Source organism: Nymphaea colorata, chromosome 9 (genome assembly GCF_008831285.2).
Source record: "Nymphaea colorata isolate Beijing-Zhang1983 chromosome 9, ASM883128v2, whole genome shotgun sequence".
Lineage (NCBI taxonomy): Eukaryota > Viridiplantae > Streptophyta > Magnoliopsida > Nymphaeales > Nymphaeaceae > Nymphaea > Nymphaea colorata.
Genome location: NC_045146.1, coordinates 11,835,149 through 11,857,188, shown reverse-complemented (window position 1 = coordinate 11,857,188; position 22,040 = coordinate 11,835,149). Strand labels below are relative to the sequence as shown.

The window sequence follows — 22,040 nt, the reverse complement described above, 5'->3', positions numbered from 1 at the left end:
TGCCTTTAGTGCAAGATTGGGCTCATCTATCTCACTTTCTCTCATCCAGTTTTCCTTCGACCGCCGATTCGCAGTTGTATTCGATCGAAGCAGTTAAGCGTAAGTCCAGCACCTCTGGGTCCCGGGATGACGTCCCACTTTTGTGTGCGATAATGGCAGCTAAACCATGCCAAACCTATTCGCCCCTGTTCTTCTCCCCGCCACACCTTCAATGCAGGTAACGGCTGCTTGTCTGTTAAGGCCTTTTTGTTTTCTGATTTTACTTTTCTGCTTTCCCTATCTCTATGATCTCTATCTGCGCTTTCTATATCGTTAGAGCATTTAATGCTGCATTGCTATAAAAACCCCATGAAGGAGGCCAGGAAGGGCAGATCAGAGCTGCTCAATAGCTTACTCCCTTATTTCTCTTCAATGGCTTCCCATAGCGTGGCACACTTGCTCGCTTTCATCTTGCCCGTTCTCTTCTTTTCTTGCTTTCCTTCTCCAGCTTTCATGCCCAGCTTCTCTTTCAGGTAGGAACAATGTCAGAGGTTGAGCTTAATAAGCAATAAAGCTTATATATACACATACATATATATATCTTCTTCATAGTTGGTTTTTCTTAATGCTGTATTAGCTACATTGTCTTGGCACTGATACGATGCCTTCTTTTAACCTCTCTATAGGGCTTCAATTGGCAATCTTCCAAGAACACCCAAGGATGGTATCGTGTTCTCAAGAATTTGGTGCCTCAGATAGCAGAAGCACGCGTCACCCATGTTTGGCTTCCTCCTCCTTCGCAGTCGCTTCTCCTGAAGGTGAGCCAAACATATATTCCTCCATGCCTCATTAGTTTCATCGGGATATCATTTACCAAACGTTGTGTTTGAGATCATGAAGACATTTAACACGAAAACTCGTCTCTGTTTCGCTTTGGGTCAAGCAGGTTACTTGCCGGGAGATATTACGACCTCGATTCATCAAAGTATGGAGCGAGGCGGACCTGAGGGACCTGATAAAGGCTTCCATGCATCAAACATAAAGTGCCTAGCGGACGTGGTGATCAACCACCGGACGGCAGCGAAGAAGGACGGGCGAGGAATTTGGCAGCGTTCGAGGGAGGGAAGGGCGACGGCAGCCTGGACTGGGGTGCCTGGTCCATCTGTAAGGACGACACCCAGTACTCCGACGTTCCGGCAACTACGACACCGGAGATAGCTACGGCCCGCCCCAGACATCGACCACCTGAACCAAGGGTGCAGAAGGAGCTGACCGACTGGCTCACCTGGCTCAAACCGACGTCGGCTTTGACGGGTGGCGCCTCGACTTCGCCAAGGATACTCCACGGATGTGACGAGAGGCTACATCCAGCGAGCCCGTCCGGAGTTCGTGGTGGGCGAGGTTTGGAGCTCCCTGGGCTCGGATCCAGTTCAAGCCCGGAAGCACACCGAAGGAGCTGGACAATTGGGTGCGGGGTGCGGGTGAGTCGCAACGGCGTTCGACTTCACCACCAAGGGAGTGCTGCAATCTGCCGTCAAAGACGAGCTGTGGCGGTTGAAGGATTCACAGGGGAGGCCGTCGGACTGATTGGATCTCGCCGGAGAAGCGGTGACATTCATAGACAACCATGACACGGGTCGACCCAGAACTACTGGCCGTTCCCAGGGACAAAGTCATGCAGGGATACGCGTACATCCTCACGCATCCTGGCATACCTTCAATCGTAAGTAGCCTTACTTCCTCTGTCTAGCACTTCTCCGCTCAGGCTGGAAACTCTTTTCCGGGCAGCGGTTCACCGGAAAGGTAAAGAATCGTCTAATTATGCATTCTTACATCTATTTGTGTATTCTTTCTTTTGGTTTTTGCAGTTCTATGATCACTACTTGATTGGGGACTGGGGAAAGAGATTAAGTTGCTTGCGGGGATAAGGGAAAAGAATGGGATCAAGGCGGGAAGCACCGTCGAAATATTGGGTGCAGAGAAGGATCTGTATGTGGCTAAGATTGATGGAAAGGTGATTACGAAGATCGGGTCCAGGTATGACGCCGGCGGCTCATTCCTCCAGGGTTCGTATGGTTGCTGCTGGGAAGGATTACGCGGTCTGGGAGAAGATTTAATGAGTAGCGTGACAAATCAATTAGAAGGCTCAGCTCATTCCTGCTTCCTCCGCCTTCTTTCTTTTCCTAGCTGTTATCTTGTCTTTCTTCTTTCTCTGAAAGCCAATTGAAGGCTTCATTCGTTATGTTCTTGTTTTCTAGTCATTTATGATACTAAATTACAGATTGCATTTTTAATTAGTCTCCGCCACTCTGCTTTGATTGAAGCCTTAGAGACATTGCAATCTAACTTTAAAAGGGGTGGCACCCACCTGGTAAAAGAATCCGAGTATATATATATATATATATAAAATGAGGGCATTACGGTTGGCAATTAAAACAAAATTGCCTGTTAATTTCCAGTAATATTGACAGGAACAAGCAACCCTAAATCAGGGAATGGAGTCCTACTGTACAGATCACGAAACAAAGAATTTATTTCAGAAAATTCATCCTTGGTATTCAAGATAGAGATCTGTAATTGGACGACCAGGCCAAAATGTAATTGCTTAAAAGCCAGCTTTCGATCTTTATTTAGAAATTAATCTAAAAATTTTACGGTTGCGATTGTCATGATAAAAAACTGGTAACCTGCTGGTATATTTGGATATGTAATACGATTTTTCACAATGAGGAATTCAGACTTTCCAAAAGTTGGTATTGATTTCAAGAAATGCAATGCACATTTCATATAAAAAGGTCACGTCCATATTGCTGCAAATTCAAATGATCAACAACACCAATGTCAACTACAGGATCAACAGCACTGGCGAAATTCCCATATACACCTCCTCACATTTTCTGCAATGCAAGTTCTTCAATCGATCGTTATCCCCTTTTTTCCAACCTACAAAATCAATTATAAATCTATGGGGTCGCAACATGAGTTCAAACCTCATGTTTATAATTATACATGCCACAAGGCCGCCCATTGTTCTTTTATTGTTCTTATTATTATTTTTTGCCAAAATATTTCAAGTAAAATTTTTTATTCCTAGTCCAATATGAAGCAGGGCCCTGGCTCCTATATATGTGAATGGATTGAATTCAAATTAAATATATTCTTAAAAATATCTGTGTTTTCATATATCCATATACTCAGAGATTCAAACTTGGATTTGAATATAAATGAAAAAAAAATCATATCTAAATCCCAATCTTGGATTTGAATATAAATGAAAAAAAATCATATCTAAATCCTAATCTGAAGAAATCTGAATCCGTTCTAATTCTTAATTGGATACTAATTTTTTTTCGTATCATATTTTCTAAAAGAGTCGGATTAAATATCTGAGCTAACTTGACATCCATACTTTGACTTTGTTCCTAGTGGCTGGAAAAAACCTATGCCACATTTTACGGCCACTTCGGCCAGGTGTCCAGCCATATGTAGATTGAAGGTGAAAAAAAAAAGAACTTCTGAAGTTTGATATCGTAGATAAAATTTTCGAAGCTATATATTAACGTGTAGGCAATTACTTTTATATATTTGTCACTATTATTTGAGTGTAAGAGAGAGATGGAGACAATGAGAGGGGAAAGAAATGTAGGATGAGAGCCATATCCAGTGTGCATGAGGACCCATAGGCTTGTCTGCTACCACTTAATCACCTCATCAAAAGGGGAGCGCAAGCTTTTATCTATAAGAAGAATATGGTCGACTCTCACATTCCAGCATTAGCTAAAACGCATTACGTCCAGATTGCCAAACTTAATTGCATCAATTATGAACAGTTGGTCGACAAACCAGACATGTAATCAAACACTAGACGGCGGTTCTGGTTTGCGTAGCAGTTGCTTAGAAAACATACTTGGCATGGCAGGCATCAGTATAAGATAGACATGAGAGATGTAAAAATTGCTTCCATTATCCTCCCTCCATGTGAAAGAGATGATCATGTTTAGAATGAGTTAGGGCCTCGTTGAAATTGAGGGCTTTAGGGTCATAGGGTCATAAGTTGCATCAATGGCATAGCACCTATCAGAATTTAACTAGAGACCTGCGTTCCTACATGCCGCTAACTTGACCAGTTACCATATGGTGCTTGAAACATATGTACACTTAATTGCATAACAATTTTGATATTTATAATTTAGAAATTCCAAATTTGAATGGCCAGTGAGTTGTTTATTGGGAGAATTTCAATAGGATTTTTTTAGAAGCAAGAATCCCAACCAACATTGAAGTTCAAATAAAATTCAACACGTACACAGCCAAGTAAACCAAACCAAGAAAACTTCTTATAGTTGATTTAGCCGATAAAATGGGAATCAATACAAAAATTTGAGGACAAAAAGTCCATAAAGACGAAATATACAATACAATGTATTGTAAAACAAAATAAAAAGGGTGGAAAGGGAATGGGAAGACGGAGCGGCATAATCACCTAACCGTAGACGAAGGACGATGTCGTAGCCAAATGACAAAATATATACATTTCCTTACACAAGACGAGACACAGACTCCAACAAAGAGAATTCCCTGGAGACTCGAATGAAGCTGTAGAACTTAGTCTACGTGGTGCTGTTCCGAAATTCAAGAGTCTCCCAACAGAAGATCGAGGGTATCAAAGAGGGAGGAACCAAGGTCGATGAAACCACCAGTACCAAAGGCTAAATCAGACAAACGCAAGGCAGCCCACATACACTTCCCGATCTTTTTCTGCAAGGCACGTTAAATCGATCGGTCAGCATTACACATAGATGCAATTCAGAAGCTAAAAGGTTCATGTAATTCCCTTTGTTGTAATCTAAATTCGACCATAACAGAGCGAGAGAGTAGAAAAGAAATGCAACATTGAAGCATGCATACCCAGCGATCGGATGAGGAAGTCGAGGCGCATGCGGTACCACCACCACTATTATAAGGTCGATAGACCTGGCAGAAAGGAAAAATGAACTTACATGTGCACTTAGCAGCAAGAGCTTACATGTTACCTAGAAACATCTATATGTGGTTCTACTAATTCTCTCTCTGCTGAAAAAATATTATATGTTGTTTACTTCTAGGAAACAAATTTTGATAAACAATCATTAATTAATGCCCATATAGTGATTGTTTTTTTATGGTCAATATTAATTTTTTAGCCTTGATATGAATATATAAGGGCTGGCATATAAGGGTCTGTTCGCTATATATATATATATATATATATATATATATATATATATAATTTTTAAAATCTGTACGCAGGCCAAATGACAATTCTTGAAAATCATGCATATGAGTAATTTTTTTATTTTTCATGAGGGTAACGGAAGTGAACTCATAATTACGATGACTTGGTTGAGAATCTATAGTGAATCCAAGTTAGTGCCATGCATGATCAGTATCGGAAGACCTTTAAAAATAGGGACCGATCGAGTCATCTCTCTTTGCTTCTTAAACCAAAGGAGGTATCATCCCCTTTCTCGCAAAAGAGCCTTAGTTTTAATGATTAATCAGCAAATCTGGTATGTTTTCCTTGAGCGTTCTACGTGGGTAAGGCAGAGAGGTGGGCAGAAAACAAAAAGCTTTTAGAATGTTCGATTCTTTTAGCAATTTAAAACTTGACAGCTGATATTCTTTTGACGAAAAAAAGGAGCCAATTTTTTCTGTGAAGATATTCTTTTGAGGAAAAAACGGAGTCAATTTTTTCTATGAAAATATTCTTTTGAGGAAAAAACGGAGCTTCAGCCAATTATTGGTCCAAAACGAGCAACCGGCGACATCACGTGAAGGCTATGGAACAGAACTCCATTAATAGAAGACTTGCTGGCCAAATAGACTGTGGATTGGACTTTCCAACAGTTGTTAAAATTTCCGAGCAATCTCTTTACGTAGACAGAGAAGAAGCCAACCAGCCAGAAACGATCATAGACATAGTTGAAACTTGCAAGCAGTCCAGCAGGCACCATTTATTATTGGGACAAGGGGCCCGAGTAATTTTCTGGCTGAGGGGCACTAATACGTTACATTGTAATTGTCGATGAAGATACACGAGAAACAAGCAGAGAGCAACAAGGGAGATGAGAGATCGTCGTCCATATGACAACCTCAATATTTACCAGCCTCAAATGTCCCTTGATATGAAAATTGCTTTCATCGTGTGACAGATAAGAGCTTACATTTACCGTGTATTATTTAGATTAAAAGGATGCGTGACTGGGTTTGGCTTGAGATGGTTCGTCAAGTTTTGCCACTCAAATTTCTTCTTTCCGTAGCTGAATGACCTAAAATCTCATTTTAGTTAGAGAAGGTAATATGTTAATCTTAACATAGGAGAATGTGAAAGCTCTCCGCCTCTGTTTGACACGATCAATCGCACTCGCCCCTCTTATAATCATAAAACCCAAACGGGTATCCATTTTTAGGGCCTATTTTCATCAAATCAATTCGCAAATACCTTGTTGCGGACTAACTTTGCCTAGATCATGTCAAAATGCTAAATTATTCCTAATATTTTCGTATTTTCATGCTCAGTATTTGGGTGCAGAAAATGGGTGACAACAGAAAGAGATGACAAAAGTGAAGTTTTAGATGTTAATTCAAGATCACGCTCATCAATCCCTCTCGAAAAGATCTTGATGGCAACATTTTTCATAGTCAAATAATTTTGCTTCATGTTTTAATTTGCAAAACCTTATTGTCAAATGTGCCAAACTTGTAGTGGCGCTTCGGTCATTCAATTTGGCAACTAATTATTCTCTCTCTCTCTCTCTCTCTCTTTCCCCCTATTATATATATATATACATATATATATATATATATACACACACACACAAAACTAGGTAAATATGAAGTTTATGTCAAATAATTGATTAGCCTTTCTGATAAATATATATGTAGCAAGTTGTGAAATATTAATAATTAAGTTGACCGCTTGAACAACTAAAAAACAATCTACGCATAAAATTTAGTTTTATGTCCAGCTATGCGACTTCAAAAAATAACTTATAAAGCCAGGGAATCAAACAAGAGATGGCGATAAACTTGATACAGTTGGCGAAATTGGCTCGTTCGATCAAACTCTCCTTGGAGTTTAGTTCGTTTGTAAGTTGTTTCTCTTTAATTCCTGACTTGTCAAGGTGAAGAAAGAAGCACCATAAGCTGTGCCCTTGAATGACATCAACATCGTTCATTTTCTCATTTCGTTAAAATCATTTGGCACCTGGCAAAGAAACTCGGCACGTGAATGATCCTTCGGTCTCTATGCCATTGGAAGACAGAGAAAGCGGTGACTACCAGACCGGTTCATTGCCGGACCATGTTGAGGAAAAGATGGGGAGAAAAAGGAGAAGAGGGGAGACAGATAGAGAGGAGGGTGGAGGAAGAGCAGATGGACATACATAGAAAGGAAAGGGTTTAGAGTTGATGTGTTTGTGACCTTTCTTATGATCAGGTGCATCTGCAAGGGAGACGAGATGAGCGCGGAAATTCAGTCCAATGGGATAACGCCAAGGACGTGAACAAGGATACACAAGAACATAATATCGACTACATACAGTACAACAAACATCGCCTGTGACGCCAACCGAGATAGCAGCTACATACTTAACACTCTGTTTAGATGGATGGAAGAGCCTTCAGGCTTCATCTACAATAGCTATGTGTAAGCAACCGATCCATGCTCTCTCAGCGTTAATGGCAAACAAGATAAGATTCAAAAACCTTGATTCTCAAAAGCAGGTGTTTGAACAAGAGCAGTGATCAGAATTATAAGATCATCCGCAGATTAAAAGTTGTCAGCGATGTTGTAACGACCGGTTGGAGGAAATCTCTCCCATCTCTTGCCATCAGTGCGAGATTGGGCTCATCTCCGCTCTCTCATCTCTTAGTTTTCTGAATGACCCCATTCGATGAATGCCTTATTAGGGCACATCATGCCTTCGAGCAGCGGTTCGCCAGAAAAGTAATGAATAGTACATAAAAAGAATTCCCTTAAAATTATATATATATATATATATATATACAAAAGGAAAGTACTGATGAGTGGTGAGGGCGATGATGTACTGAAGCACGAAGATGACCAAACAGCATAGTTTCCTTGGAACCACACAACATCATCGCCATCGTAATCAAGTCTTCCGGTATAATACCAGTAAAGTCGTGTTCTTTCTCTTCTGTTTTTTTTTTTTTTTTTTGGTTTTGGAGTTAAAAAAAAATGTCTTCCTTTTTTCCCTTTTTTTCCGCTAACTTGTATTTTACCATTTTTTTTTTGCGTTCTTTTCTAACAAAAGTCATTTTCTATGGCACTGGTCTGATCTCAACTGTAGGAATCTTTCATGTTAATGCGAATAGTTGACCCATAATTAAGCAGTTCCAAGATAGATGTTTCATATCCAGTTATTGTTTGCCGGCACAATACACTTCTGCTCAGGGGATGGAACCCATCATTCTGGATTGAATTGAGTGCCGTAATGAGCAATTCGATATTAAGCCCTTAGCGCAAAGGGTAAAAACGTCGACCATCCCTTCTGAGCACACCACTGCTTCAAAAATAGTTTGCATGCCTTCATGGAGGCCAGGGGGCGGAGGGAGGGAGGGGGGCGCCTAGGCCATGCTTCACCCTGACCAATGAAAAAAAAATTACATTGAAAAAAATATAATGTTTTAATTGCGCCATGTACTTTTTGGATTAAAATTCAATTTAGCCCTACTCAGATCCAGAGGTTGGATTGTTGGCCCGCCCATAAAAAAAAATCCTGGATTCGTCCTTGATCGAGGCAATGTTTCCTCCCAGTTTGATCGGGACCTGGAAGCCATGTTAGTTTTCTGCATCATGTACATGTATGTACCCAATTGCTTTTGTGAGTCGGAAAATGCATGCCACCATCGGTGGATGTATTGTTAAATCCTGACGACGTACATATTATTGCACATTTACAGATTTCCATTTGTTCTCGGGCTTGCCATCATTTCAATATGTGAATTTAAGGCCTTTGTCTGTTGGTGGGATGATGAGAGGGTATTATGAGTGGGGCAATAGATGCATATATATATATATATATATATATATATATAGCGAGAGAGAGAGAGAGAAAAGCCCATAAAATGAAAATTAGATGTTCCCTAAATACAAGATCAAACCACAAAAATAAAAATAAAAGACAAAATATACAAGACAATTGCACGTAAAATGAAATAAGATAGGTGGGGAGAGAATAGATAGATGAAGCAACACAATTGCCCAGGACGGAAGAAGACACCGTAGCCGAATAGGAAAATGAACATCCCCATCATTTAATTAGTCATGGTTAAAAACTTATAAATGATCGTGAACAAGCTCCATGGTTTCTCTTAAAGAAGGGGAGACTATAAAATGTAATTTTGCACGAAGTTTTCCTTGTCTATTGGTTTGTTTCGGTGGCCCTTTTTTGGTTTGTTTCGGTGGCCCTTTTTTCGACCACATCAAGGATAGGAGGTTCTTCTGTGTATGAGTTCATCAGAACCAGATGCATATTGGGTGCAATACAATTTCAACAAAGCCGTTTAACTTGACTTGGTGATATTTTGATTTCATTTGCTATGAAGAAGCCGTTTTGTTTAATAATCTCATCCAAGAACTTGACTTCATGTCACTAAATTTTGGTGCAGTAATCTTCTGTTTCAGTTGCAACATCTTGGCTTCAAGTCCTACGTAGAGTTTGCATTTGAAAAGAGAAAAGGATAATAAACTAATTTTGTCGACCTTTCTCATGATCAGGTGCATCTGCGAGGGGGATGAGATGAACATGGAAATTCAGACCAATGGGCTGACGGCATGAACGTGACCGACAAGACAAAAGAACAGAATCCTGACCGGCTGACGTACATATCACAACAAACATCGCCTATTAGGCCAACCGAGATAGCCGCCGCCGCATACTAAAGTTGATGAACAACAGGAAGAGCCTTGACCATCTACCTATATATCGACCTTATCTTTATACAAGTAACTGATGCCCTCTTAGCATTAATGGCAAACAAGATAAGCTTCAAAAGCGTCGATTCCCAAAAGTACGTGTAAAAGCAAGAGCAGTGATCAGATGATCCACAGATAAGTTTCCGGCGATGGCGTAAAGATCCGTTGGCGTAGTAAATTTGGAGGAAGGCTCTCTCATCTCTTGCCTTTAGTGCAAGATTGGGCTCATCTATCTCACTTTCTCTCATCCAGTTTTCCTTCGACGCCGATTCGCAGTTGTATTCGATCGAAGCAGTTAAGCGTAAGTCCAGCACCTCTGGGTCCCGGGATGACGTCCCACTTTTTGTGTGCGATAATGGCAGCTAAACCATGCCAAACCTATTCGCCCCTGTTCTTCTCCCCGCCACACCTTCAATGCAGGTAACGGGCTGCCTTGTCTGGTTAAGGGCCTTTTTTGTTTTCTGATTTTTACTTTTTCTGCTTTCCCTATCTCTATGATCTCTATCTGCGCTTTCTATATCGTTAGAGCATTTAATGCTGCATTGCTATAAAAACCCCATGAAGGGAGGCCAGGAAGGGCAGATCAGAGCTGCTCAATAGCTTACTCCCTTATTTCTCTTCAATGGCTTCCCATAGCGTGGCACACTTGCTCGCTTTCATCTTGCCCGTTCTCTTTCTTTTCTTGCTTTCCTTCTCCCAGCTTTCTCATGCCCAGCTTCTCTTTCAGGTAGGAACAATGTCAGAGGTTGAGCTTAATAAGCAATAAAGCTTATATATACACATACATATATATATCTTCTTCATAGTTGGTTTTTCTTAATGCTGTATTAGGCTACATTGTCTTGGGCACTGATACGATGCCTTCTTTTTAACCTCTCTATAGGGCTTCAATTGGCAATCTTCCAAGAACACCCAAGGATGGTATCGTGTTCTCAAGAATTTGGTGCCTCAGATAGCAGAAGCACGCGTCACCCATGTTTGGCTTCCTCCTCCTTCGCAGTCGGCTTCTCCTGAAGGTGAGCCAAACATATATTCCTCCATGGCCTCATTAGTTTCATCGGGATATCATTTACCAAACGTTGTGTTTGAGATCATGAAGACATTTAACACGAAAACTCGTCTCTGTTTCGCTTTGGGGTCAAGCAGGTTACTTGCCGGGGAGATATTACGACCTCGATTCATCAAAGTATGGGAGCGAGGCGGACCTGAGGGACCTGATAAAGGCTTTCCATGCATCAAACATAAAGTGCCTAGCGGACGTGGTGATCAACCACCGGACGGCAGCGAAGAAGGACGGGCGAGGAATTTGGGCAGCGTTCGAGGGAGGGAAGGGCGACGGCAGCCTGGACTGGGGTGCCTGGTCCATCTGTAAGGACGACACCCAGTACTCCGACGGTTCCGGCAACTACGACACCGGAGATAGCTACGGCCCCGCCCCAGACATCGACCACCTGAACCAGAGGGTGCAGAAGGAGCTGACCGACTGGCTCACCTGGCTCAAGACCGACGTCGGCTTTGACGGGTGGCGCCTCGACTTCGCCAAGGGATACTCCACGGATGTGACGAGAGGCTACATCCAGCGAGCCCGTCCGGAGTTCGTGGTGGGCGAGGTTTGGAGCTCCCTGGGCTCGGATCCAGTTCAAGGCCCGGAAGCACACCGAAGGGAGCTGGACAATTGGGTGCGGGGTGCGGGTGGAGTCGCAACGGCGTTCGACTTCACCACCAAGGGAGTGCTGCAATCTGCCGTCAAAGACGAGCTGTGGCGGTTGAAGGATTCACAGGGGAGGCCGTCGGGACTGATTGGGATCTCGCCGGAGAAGGCGGTGACATTCATAGACAACCATGACACGGGGTCGACCCAGAACTACTGGCCGTTCCCAGGGGACAAAGTCATGCAGGGATACGCGTACATCCTCACGCATCCTGGCATACCTTCAATCGTAAGTAGCCTTACTTCCTCTGTCTAGCACTTCTCCGCTCAGGCTGGAAACTCTTTTTCCGGGCAGCGGTTCACCGGAAAGGTAAAGAATCGTCTTAATTATGCATTCTTACATCTATTTGTGTATTCTTTCTTTTGGTTTTTGCAGTTCTATGATCACTACTTTGATTGGGGACTGGGGAAAGAGATTAAGTTGCTTGCGGGGATAAGGGAAAAGAATGGGATCAAGGCGGGAAGCACCGTCGAAATATTGGGTGCAGAGAAGGATCTGTATGTGGCTAAGATTGATGGAAAGGTGATTACGAAGATCGGGTCCAGGTATGACGCCGGCGGTCTCATTCCTCCAGGGTTCCGTATGGTTGCTGCTGGGAAGGATTACGCGGTCTGGGAGAAGATTTAATGAGTAGGCGTGACAAATCAATTAGAAGGCTCAGCTCATTCCTGCTTCCTCCGCCTTCTTTCTTTTCTTCCTAGCTGTTATCTTGTCTTTCTTTCTTTCTCTGAAAGCCAATTGAAGGCTTCATTCGTTATTGTTCTTGTTTTCTAGTCATTTATGATACTAAATTACAGATTGCATTTTTAATTAGTCTCCGCCACTCTGCTTTGATTGAAGCCTTTAGAGACATTGCAATCTAACTTTAAAAGGGGTGGCACCCACCTGGTAAAAGAATCCGAGTATATATATATACATATATATATATATATATATATATATATAGAAAGAGAGAGAGAGAGAGAGAGAGAGAGAGAGAGGAAGATGGCATTACGGTTGGCAATAAAACAAATTTGCCTGTAAATTTCCACTAATATTGACAGGAACAAGCACCCCTCCATGGAATCAATACAATCTTAACATCGCACAATCGGTTCGCAAGCATTTGCCATGTACTGTCCCCGGAATGGAAATGGGTGATATCTAAGCGGCCCAGCATTCCTAATTGATCGACTATATATGCATTCATGCAATTGGGTTGATACATAATTTGCACGAAACAAAGAATTTATTTCAGAAAATTCATCCTTGGTATTCAAGATAGAGATCTGTAATTGGACGACCAGGCCAAAATGTAATTGCTTAAAAGCCAGCTTTCGATCTTTATTTAGAAATTAATCTAAAAATTTTACGGTTGCGATTGTCATGATAAAAAACTTGGTAACCTGCTGGTATATTTGGATATGTAATACGATTTTTCACAAGGAGGAATTCAGACTTTCCAAAAGTTGGTATTGATTTCAAGAAATGCAATGCACATTTCATATAAAAAGGTCACGTCCATATTGCTGCAAATTCAAATGATCAACAACACCAATGTCAACTACAGGATCAACAGCACTGGCAAAATTCCCATATACACCTCCTCACATTTTTCTGCAATGCAAGTTCTTCAATCGATCGTTATCCCCTTTTTTCCAACCTACAAACTTAATTATAAATCTACGGGGATGAGAAATCCAAGGGAACCCTAAGCAACATGAGTTCAAACCTCTTGTTTATAATTATACATAGCCGACCCATGATTTTCCTTTTGGGGGCGCCAAATGTTGTAGGGACCGATTGCCACAAGGCCGGGGCCCATTATTATTATTATTATTATTATTATTATTATTGTCAAAATAATTTTCTTATGAAATTGTAACAAGTAAAATTTTATTTTTCAAGTAAGATATGAAGCGGGGCCCTGGCTCCTGTTAATTGCCTATACGTGTACTTGTGAGAAATTGAAAGATCCTATAGTGATTATCATTTTTATGCAAAAGCACATTTTTAATAGCCATTAGCCATTGTCATGGTTTTATATTAGACTTGAATTTCTCACATCCAATTCCCAGGCTGGGTATAGGGCCAGACCAGTGCCGCCGCTGGGTACCCAATACCCAGCCCAACTCGGGCCGGGGAAAAAGGTATTCGGGCTGGCCTGGGTGGGCTCGCTAAGCTCGATTTCTAGCTCAATAATTTATTTTTTTTACTAATTTATATATATACATATTTATTTATTTATAATATTTTATTATAATTATTTATATTTTTATATTATTTTATATTAATAAATATATTTTAAAATTTAATCAGGCCATGCTCAGGCTACGGTTTTTCGAGTTGGACTGAGCCCCAACCTGGTTTTTAGATGTTCGGCCAGCCCAGACCTGACTCGTTATCGGGCCAGGCCGACCAGCAGTCCATCCTAGCTGTCCACTTCAAGCCCAAATATTTAGACTTCTTCGCCAAATGTGATATTTGAAAATAATAGATTGAGAGTGAATAGTAATGGCAGTTCGGTCAAGCAACTTGACAACTAAATATTTACCCTCTCTCTCTCTCTCTCTCTATATATATATATATATATATATATATACACTCTTTTGAAATATGTAAAACTAAATAACATGAAGTTGATGTCACATGGTCATTCATGAGTTCAACTTCAATCCTCTTAAGAAAGAGATCTCTTGTAGTACTTGCTTGGAATCTCGGATGTAAAGGGGTTAATGTCAAAACTTGAGTTATAAACTATCCAAGGCAACAACACCGGCCAGCGTCTATATTTCTTTATAATTGGAAAAAGCATGTTAAAATCTAAAGCCGTATGTGGTCCATGCAGTTCATTTTGTTATAATCTACTACATATAACAGAGATGAGAGAAGGGGAGAAATGTAGGATGAGAACCATATATACCAAGTAAGACGATGATGAGGGCACCAATGAGGTCACTGTTAGTGTATGGAATTTGATCCATATTGGACACTCATATGCAATACCACAGATCCTTATGTTGTTAAGGGGGCCGCCGTTTTTTTATTGTCTTCTCTTTGAGAGTGTCTGTGTTCATCTGAGAGTGAATATTAAAAGATCTGTGCGACCGTGGATGTAGGAGATTACTATTCTGAACCACGTAAATCTTTGTCTTTTTCCTTGTTGCTTCTAACCCCCTCTTGAGAGTGCGAGAAGAGAGTTTTGTGTGTTGTTCCTAATAGTCACGTGGTGTACCTCCTAACGCCCCTGCATTTATAAGGCGGGAGTGAGATCGGCATAAAACTGAAAATGAGAAGAGACTTTTATAAGAAAATAAAAGATCGCCGAATATTGATTATCGTTTTTATGCAAAAAGAGTCCCCTTTTAACTATTATTGACTACGATATATGACTCTCATCATGGTTTCAATTCTGTTTTGCGTTCATGTTGGCAATCTAACTGCAAGTCTCAAGGTTTGAACTTCTCCACCATATGTAACTGAAAGCTAATATATACATCCCCCACCAATTTGGGCACATATCATCGAGCTCCACCACAAAAAATTGATGTTCCCCACCCCAGTTTTCAGTCAGTCAATTTGACAAAAATAATTTGGGCTCTCCCTCAAAACATTCATGTTCAAGGAAGCCTTATGGTCCACCAACTGCCCATAATTGAGGTCCTTTTGCTCAACCTCCCAAGAATTGATGCAATGAAGTTTAGCAATCATGACGTAATGCGTTTTAGCTAATGCTGTAATGTGAGATTCGACCATATTCTTCTTATAGATAAAAGCTTGCGCCTCCCCTTTTGATGAGGTGAATATCTCCCCAAACTCCTTTACATAGTATCCTTCAAATTAACTTGAATCTTCTATTGTGCTGAAAATGTGACCCACAAAAAACTAGACAAAACAGCGATCAGACAAAGGCAGGGCAGACGATGTGTGATGCTGAAAAATTTATTTCAAAATCTATTAACCACTGCAACGACATCATTTAAAACTCATTTTCTGTGACACTGATCTAATCCCAACTCTTAGGAATTTTTCATGTTAATGCAAATAGTTGACCCATATTAAGTCGTTCCAGGATAGACGTCATGTATCTTGTTCCTGTTTCCTGCACAGGATGAAACCCATCTTTCTACATTGAATTGAGTGTTGTCATGAAGAATGAGCCATTCTATGTAGAGTCCCTAGCGCGGATGGAAGAAGCGTCGAAAATCCTTCTGAGCACTCCTGTGCTCGAATAATCCTTCCTCGAGGCAATTCATGTCGGTGTCTCCTCCCAGTTTGATCGGGACCTGGAAGCCATGGACTCCCAAGTTAATTTTCTGGATTATAAATGTGCCACATTGCCTTTGTGAGTCGGAAAATGCATGCCACCATCCGTGGATGAGAGGCTTTGGGTTCATACAAAGAAAGAACGAAATCACAGCTAATTACTGCGGTGGGCCACAGGATGAGAATACTGAAAGCAGTACTAAATGCATTCAATGGCTTCTTGATTGAGAGAGAGGGAGAGAGAGCGAAGGAGAGAGCTTCTTGACTTGGTCCATTAGCACAAACTCTCTCTCTCTCTCTCTCTCTCTCTCTCACACACACACACACACACACACACAAAATATCACCAGCCTCCAACGAGTGTCGGGAGGGGAAACAATAGAAGGCAGTAACAAATTCCTCAAATACTGGTGGTGGTTAGCTCTTCTGGTGAGATAAACCTCAGTTTAAACCATGGATGCAAGGGCTGAATGATTGTATGTTGCAGTCCAATATCATTTTTGACAATCCAAATCGACCACCAAAATACAAACAGCCAGGTCTTCTAGAGAAGTCTCCACCTTTCAGATCTATTAATATGCTTTGCACCAAATAATAATTTTTCAGCAACGGACCCAGTAGATACTGTTGGAGCTAGAGTTCTCCACGTAGCAAGAAAGATTTGCTCAAACTTGCTGCACTACCAAAACAAGTGAGGAGTGGATTTCTTATCTTGTGGACAAAGAGGGCAATTAGATGCAAGTTATAAACCCCATTTCTTCAAACCTTCTTGTGTTTGAACAGTGTCCACCAAAACAAACCAGACATGTAATCAAACTCTAGACGGCGGTTATGGTCTGCGTAGCAATTGCTTAAAAAGCATGCTTGGCATGGCAGGCATGAGTGTAAGATAGACATGACAGATGTAAAAATTGCTTCGATTTTCCTCCATCCATGTGAAAGAGTTAATCATGTTATGGTACGAGTTAGAACTATCCCATTTCCATGTGAAAGAGTTGATCATGTTATGGAATGGGTTAGAACTATCCCATTTTGAGATCGCGATTACTCTATTGTATTCATCTCTCAATAAAGTGGGAGTTGGATTGCATCTTTTAAGAACGAGTTTTGAGCTTTTCAACCACTAGTCAGGAAGACTAGGTCATCCTTTGTCCAATGGTAAAGCTAGAGTAAGTGCAGTAACCCTATCTCTTTCTTGATTTTGAAATTGGGATGGAACAGGTCGTTCCAGAAGAATGGAAGAATAATTGAAGAAATGTCCTTGTAAATCTTGATGGGAATTGGTAAAAGTGTGGCTATTGGTAGAGGAATTGTGGAAAGCACATGATGGATCAGTGTCAGCCGACCTACCATAGATGAGTAATTCCCTGTCCAAATGAACATTTTGCTTTTCATTTTATCCACCATTGACTGCAAATCTGAACATTTGGTTCTTCTCGCTTGCAAGGGAGACCCAAAAAAGTGAAAGGCAAAGTATGAATTGTGCTATTGAAAATAGTCGTTGTTACACACATTAAATGTCTGTGCCTGCATTAAAAATGACTAGACTGCACTTGCGTTCCTTAATAGTGTGTGTGTGTGTGTGTGTGGGAGGAGAGAGAGAGAGAGAGCTTGTTTTGCTCAGTCCCCTTGATTGTTTACTAATTTTCTTGAAACTTGTTTCGGGAAGTAATGCTTCCATTAAAATTGACTTTGTGTTTTTTCAATCGAAATTATTGACTGTCTGGTTTAAAATATAATTTTGCTCTTCTTTTTTTGAACTATTTAGACAAAAAAAGAAAAAAAAATTGTCGGAAAAGCTTTTTCTAATAAGTGAATTACCAGAATGAATAAACGTGACCTAATAATTTGAGATAGACCCTCGCTGATGAATTCTGATTCGACCATGCTCAATCTGAATTTCAGATTCACCCCAAATTTGTTTTTGGCATCAAGCAGGCCGCAAGGACCATATCCAGTCGACCAATCGATTCTGTAGGCATGCAATCGGGTTGAATCCATAATTTGAACAAATGACAGAATTTATTTTAGAAAATCCATGCTTTATAGTTCTATATGCCAGTTTCGATATTCTAATACACAATCATATCCACTGATTCGTTTGATGAGTGCGTTTAGGTGAGCAAAAAGGTTCATCCCCACCACTCAAAATGAGGCTCAAAGGCAACCTCGTCACGTCCTCTCAATTCTTCTTTCCTTGCCTCCAGGGTCTTAAGCTGCATCGATGGCAGCGGTGCACCCTTGAAATTAGATGATGTCTTCCATCACTTTAACACCCAAGAACATAGCACCTATCAGAATCTAACTAGATATCTGCCCCTAACTTGACCAGTTACGATATGGCCATATGTACACATTATTGCATAACAATTTTGATATTTATAATTTAGAAACTCTAAATTTGGCTGGCGAGTACTTTTATTTGGAATAATTTAGCAGGATTTTTTAGAAGCAAGAATCCAAACAAACATTGAAGCTCAAATAAAATTCAACACATACACAGCCAAGTAAACTAAACCAGAAAAGAGTCTTATAGTTTATTTAGGTTACACATCATGAAAAGGTCACACACATATTGCTGCAGACTCGAATGAAGCTGTAGAACTTAGTCTATGTGGTGCTGTTCAGAAATTCAAGAGTCTCCCAACAGCTGATCCAGGGTATCAAAGAGGGAGGAACCAAGGTTAATCAAACCACCAGTACCAAAGGCTAAGTCAGACAAACGCAAGGCAGCCCACATACACTTCCCGATTTTTTTCTGCAATGCACGTTAAATCGATCGGTCAGCGTTACATATAGATGAAATTCAGAAGCTATAAGGTTCATGTAATTCCCTTTGTTGTAATCGAAATTCGACCATAACAGAGAGAAAGAGTAGAAAAGAAATGCAAGATCAGACGCACGCATACCCAGGGATCGGACGAGGGAGTTGAGGCGTATGCGGTACCACCACCACCACCACTATTAGAAGGTCGATAGACCTGGGAGACAAGAATGAGATCGTTATAAAAATGAAAACGAGACATTCAAATTGAAAGCAAAATGCAGTTCGGCTGGCGCGTTTGATGACCAGGGTGTAAGGGGTTATTTGATTAATGAATCTAATGTTTTATGAATCTTTTCCATACAGTACTTCGTATGTTCCTGTTACCAAAGGGCTTCATAAATATAAATTCAAGGAATACTTAAGTATAGACCACATATGCATCGGACAATGTTATTCCAAGCTCGATGCCTGTGGCGTATATGTGTCTATGGGAAACGGAGCCTGCACGAAACCCAAGCTCCATGCTTCGTCAGAAGAACGGGGAATGGTTTTCATGCGTTAACTTGGCGGCCAAAAGAGAGGGGGAGAGAGAAGAACGTTCTCTTCTTCCTTCCTGAAAGGAAAAATGAACTTACAGGAGTCATTGGCGGGCAATATTGAGCTGGGTGCAGTCGAAACTGAAGCTGCGCCGCATTGATCGCACAACCTTTTATTTCATCAAAGGAGGGCAGGAAATAAAAATTTAACGTCAAGTGGTCAACAAGTTGCTTCTGAAATTAAACAAGTGGGTAGACGTCGATCAGGAAAGGGCGAGAGTACCTAAATGAGTGTCGAAGTCATCGAACACTGTGCAGCGGTAGAGCCAGTGAGAGCCACCCAGTTTTCTGCAGATGTCGCAGGTGAATTGCCCACTCAGATAGGGAGGGAAGAACATGAGGGTGGCGAGGTGAGGGGGGGGCAGGAAGGGGAGGATGTTGAATGTAGAGATTGGGGGGAAATGCCTGCAGAGTAAGGGTGGAGGTTGTAAGAGCAGTAGTTGTAACGGAAGCCAGTGATGGGAAAACTGCAGGCGTTGCAGCAGACAGGATCTGGGGTTGGCGACCTTTGAACGAGGGAGAGGGGTTTGCATGGGAAGGCAGGGTGTTGAACAACGGGGGGAGCCATCCACTCATATGCGCTTGCCATCGTTTCGATTAGACCTCTCTCCCTTCCTTGGGATGATCAGCGGGCACTCAATTTACAGGAGAAGGATCGCCATTAGATTAGATGATTGTGCTTGACTACGTCCGCCGTTCCACACACACACACACACACATATAAAGGGAGCTAATTAATCACATATAAAGAGAGCTAATTAATTAGTGCATGTTTCGTGGGTCAGGGAAAGAGACTGGAAGGAGTAAAGGCATTTCCATGAGTTAGTTGGGAGGATGGCTTCAGTTGACTTGGTCCACCGGCAAACACAAAGAGAGAGCCAACCAATGTAATTTGCACGAAATAATTGAGCAAGCTTTTAAATTAAGGTAAATTCTTGGAGTTCGGTTCAAATTCATCTTAAATTAATAGGTGATTGATGAATTCTCATGCACTTAGCAGCAAGAGCTTACATGTTACTTAAAACATCTATATGTGGTTCTACTAATTCTCTGTTTTGTGATGGAAAAAATATTATATGTTGTTTATGCATAAGAAGCAAATTCCGATAAACCATCGCTAATTAATGCCCATATAATGATTGTTTGTTGATGGTTAATATTAATTTTTGAAAGGTGGACAAATAACAAAAAGCTTTTAAAAGGTTGGATTCTTTTAGCAATTTAAAAGTTGAGTAAGTTGACAGCTGCAATTTTTTCTATGAAAGATATTCTTGTGAGTAAAAAATGGGGCTTCAGCCAATTGTTGGTCCAAAACGAAGCAACCAGCCACCGACGACATCATGTGAAGGCTATGGAAACAGAACTCCGTTTTTAATGGAAGACTTGCGGGCCAAATAGACTGTGGGTTGGACTTTCCAACAGTTGGTAAAATTTCTGAGCAATCTCATTATATATATCGACAGAGAAAGAGCCAACCAGCCAGAAACGATCATAGACGCAGTTGCAACTTGCAAGCGGTCCAGCAGGCACCATTTATTATTGAGAGATCGGTTATTTTAGTAGGCCATCATGCATTTGGGACAACAATGTCGGAGTAATTTTCTGGCTGAGGAGCTCTAATTAAATTTTAATTGTGGATGTCGATACACGAGAAACAGGCAGAGAGCAACAAGGGAGTTGAGAGATCATTATTTATATGATGACCTCAATATCAAGTTATCAACCTCAAATGTCCCTTGATATGAAAATTGCTTTCTCCGATATTTAATTTAGATTAAAATGTACATATATGAAAGGATGCGTCAAGTTTTGCCACTCAAATTTTTACCTTCCGTTAGTGAATGACCTAAAATATCATTTTAGTTTGAGAAGGTTATATATTAATCTAAACAGAGGAGAATGTGAAAGTTCTCCGCCTTTGTTTGACACGGTCAAGCACACTCTCTCCTCTTATAATCATAAAACCAAAAAATTGAGGGCTTATTTTCATCAACTAATCAATTCGCAAATATGAAGGTGGAATTTGTTAGATACCTTGTTGTGGACTAACTTTGATTATACCTAATATTTTCGTATTTTCATGCTTAGTATTTGGGTGCAGAAAATGGGGGACAGCGGAATGAGATGACGAAATTGAAGTTCTAAATGTCAATTCTTATGTCCTCACAGCTCAAGATTCGCACTCATCAATCCCTCTCGAAAAGATCTTGATGGCAACATTTTTCATAGTCAAATAATTTTGCTTTATTTTTTAATTTGCAAAATCTTATTGTCAAATGCGCCAAACTTGTAAGGTGTAAATCCAGAATGTCTGTCATCATAAAAAGTGTAGCTCCTGCGTTCAACTGGAAGATAAAATGTTCTTCAAGAGAGTCCTAGACTTGCTTTTTTTTTTTTTCAAGGTTTTTGCTATATTTACCTTCATTGGCATCTTAACGTGTTGACATCTACTCTGAAACAGAATGTAGGAAGATTTATAACATTTGGCAATTGGTTCAATCACAAGAACTGTAGAAAGGTTTATAACATTTGACAATTGAACAATCACAAGAACTTTGTGAGCTATTAGTTTTAATCTAAACCAGATCAGAGCATGTGTGGTTAACATGAATGACTTTGGCCTTTAGTAATTAAAACGTTCAGACCATCTGGTACAACTGATAAACTTGGAAGCAATGCTGTAGATATCGTGAGATTTTCAAAGATTGATGAGAAAAATAGGTAAAATGCAGAAAACAACAAAATCTCACGAAGTTTTGAAA

The 22,040-nt window shown here is 40.7% G+C and overlaps 2 protein-coding genes and 1 pseudogene across 2 annotated transcripts; 2 read left to right on the top strand and 1 right to left on the bottom strand.

Moving 5' to 3' along the window:
• Positions 1 to 174: 174 nt before the first annotated feature.
• On the top strand, positions 175 to 2,096 carry LOC116261253 (alpha-amylase isozyme 3D-like; annotated as a pseudogene).
• Positions 2,097 to 10,247: 8,151 nt separating this feature from the next.
• On the top strand, positions 10,248 to 12,455 carry LOC116260805 (alpha-amylase isozyme 3E-like). The gene is made up of 4 exons (XM_031639307.1): positions 10,248 to 10,378; positions 10,842 to 10,974; positions 11,105 to 11,898; positions 12,046 to 12,455. Exons 1-4 carry the CDS (start codon positions 10,328 to 10,330, stop codon positions 12,295 to 12,297), a joined length of 1,230 nt encoding a protein of 409 aa, XP_031495167.1. The 5' UTR covers positions 10,248 to 10,327; the 3' UTR covers positions 12,298 to 12,455.
• Positions 12,456 to 18,441: 5,986 nt separating this feature from the next.
• On the bottom strand, positions 18,442 to 19,933 carry LOC116261462 (uncharacterized). Its single transcript, XM_031640234.2, has 4 exons — positions 19,502 to 19,933; positions 19,318 to 19,388; positions 18,825 to 18,896; positions 18,442 to 18,673 (listed from the first exon to the last, which is right to left on the bottom strand). The coding sequence occupies exons 1-4, from the start codon at positions 19,809 to 19,811 to the stop codon at positions 18,548 to 18,550; spliced, it is 579 nt and encodes a 192-aa protein (XP_031496094.1). The 5' UTR covers positions 19,812 to 19,933; the 3' UTR covers positions 18,442 to 18,547.
• Positions 19,934 to 22,040: the final 2,107 nt, after the last annotated feature.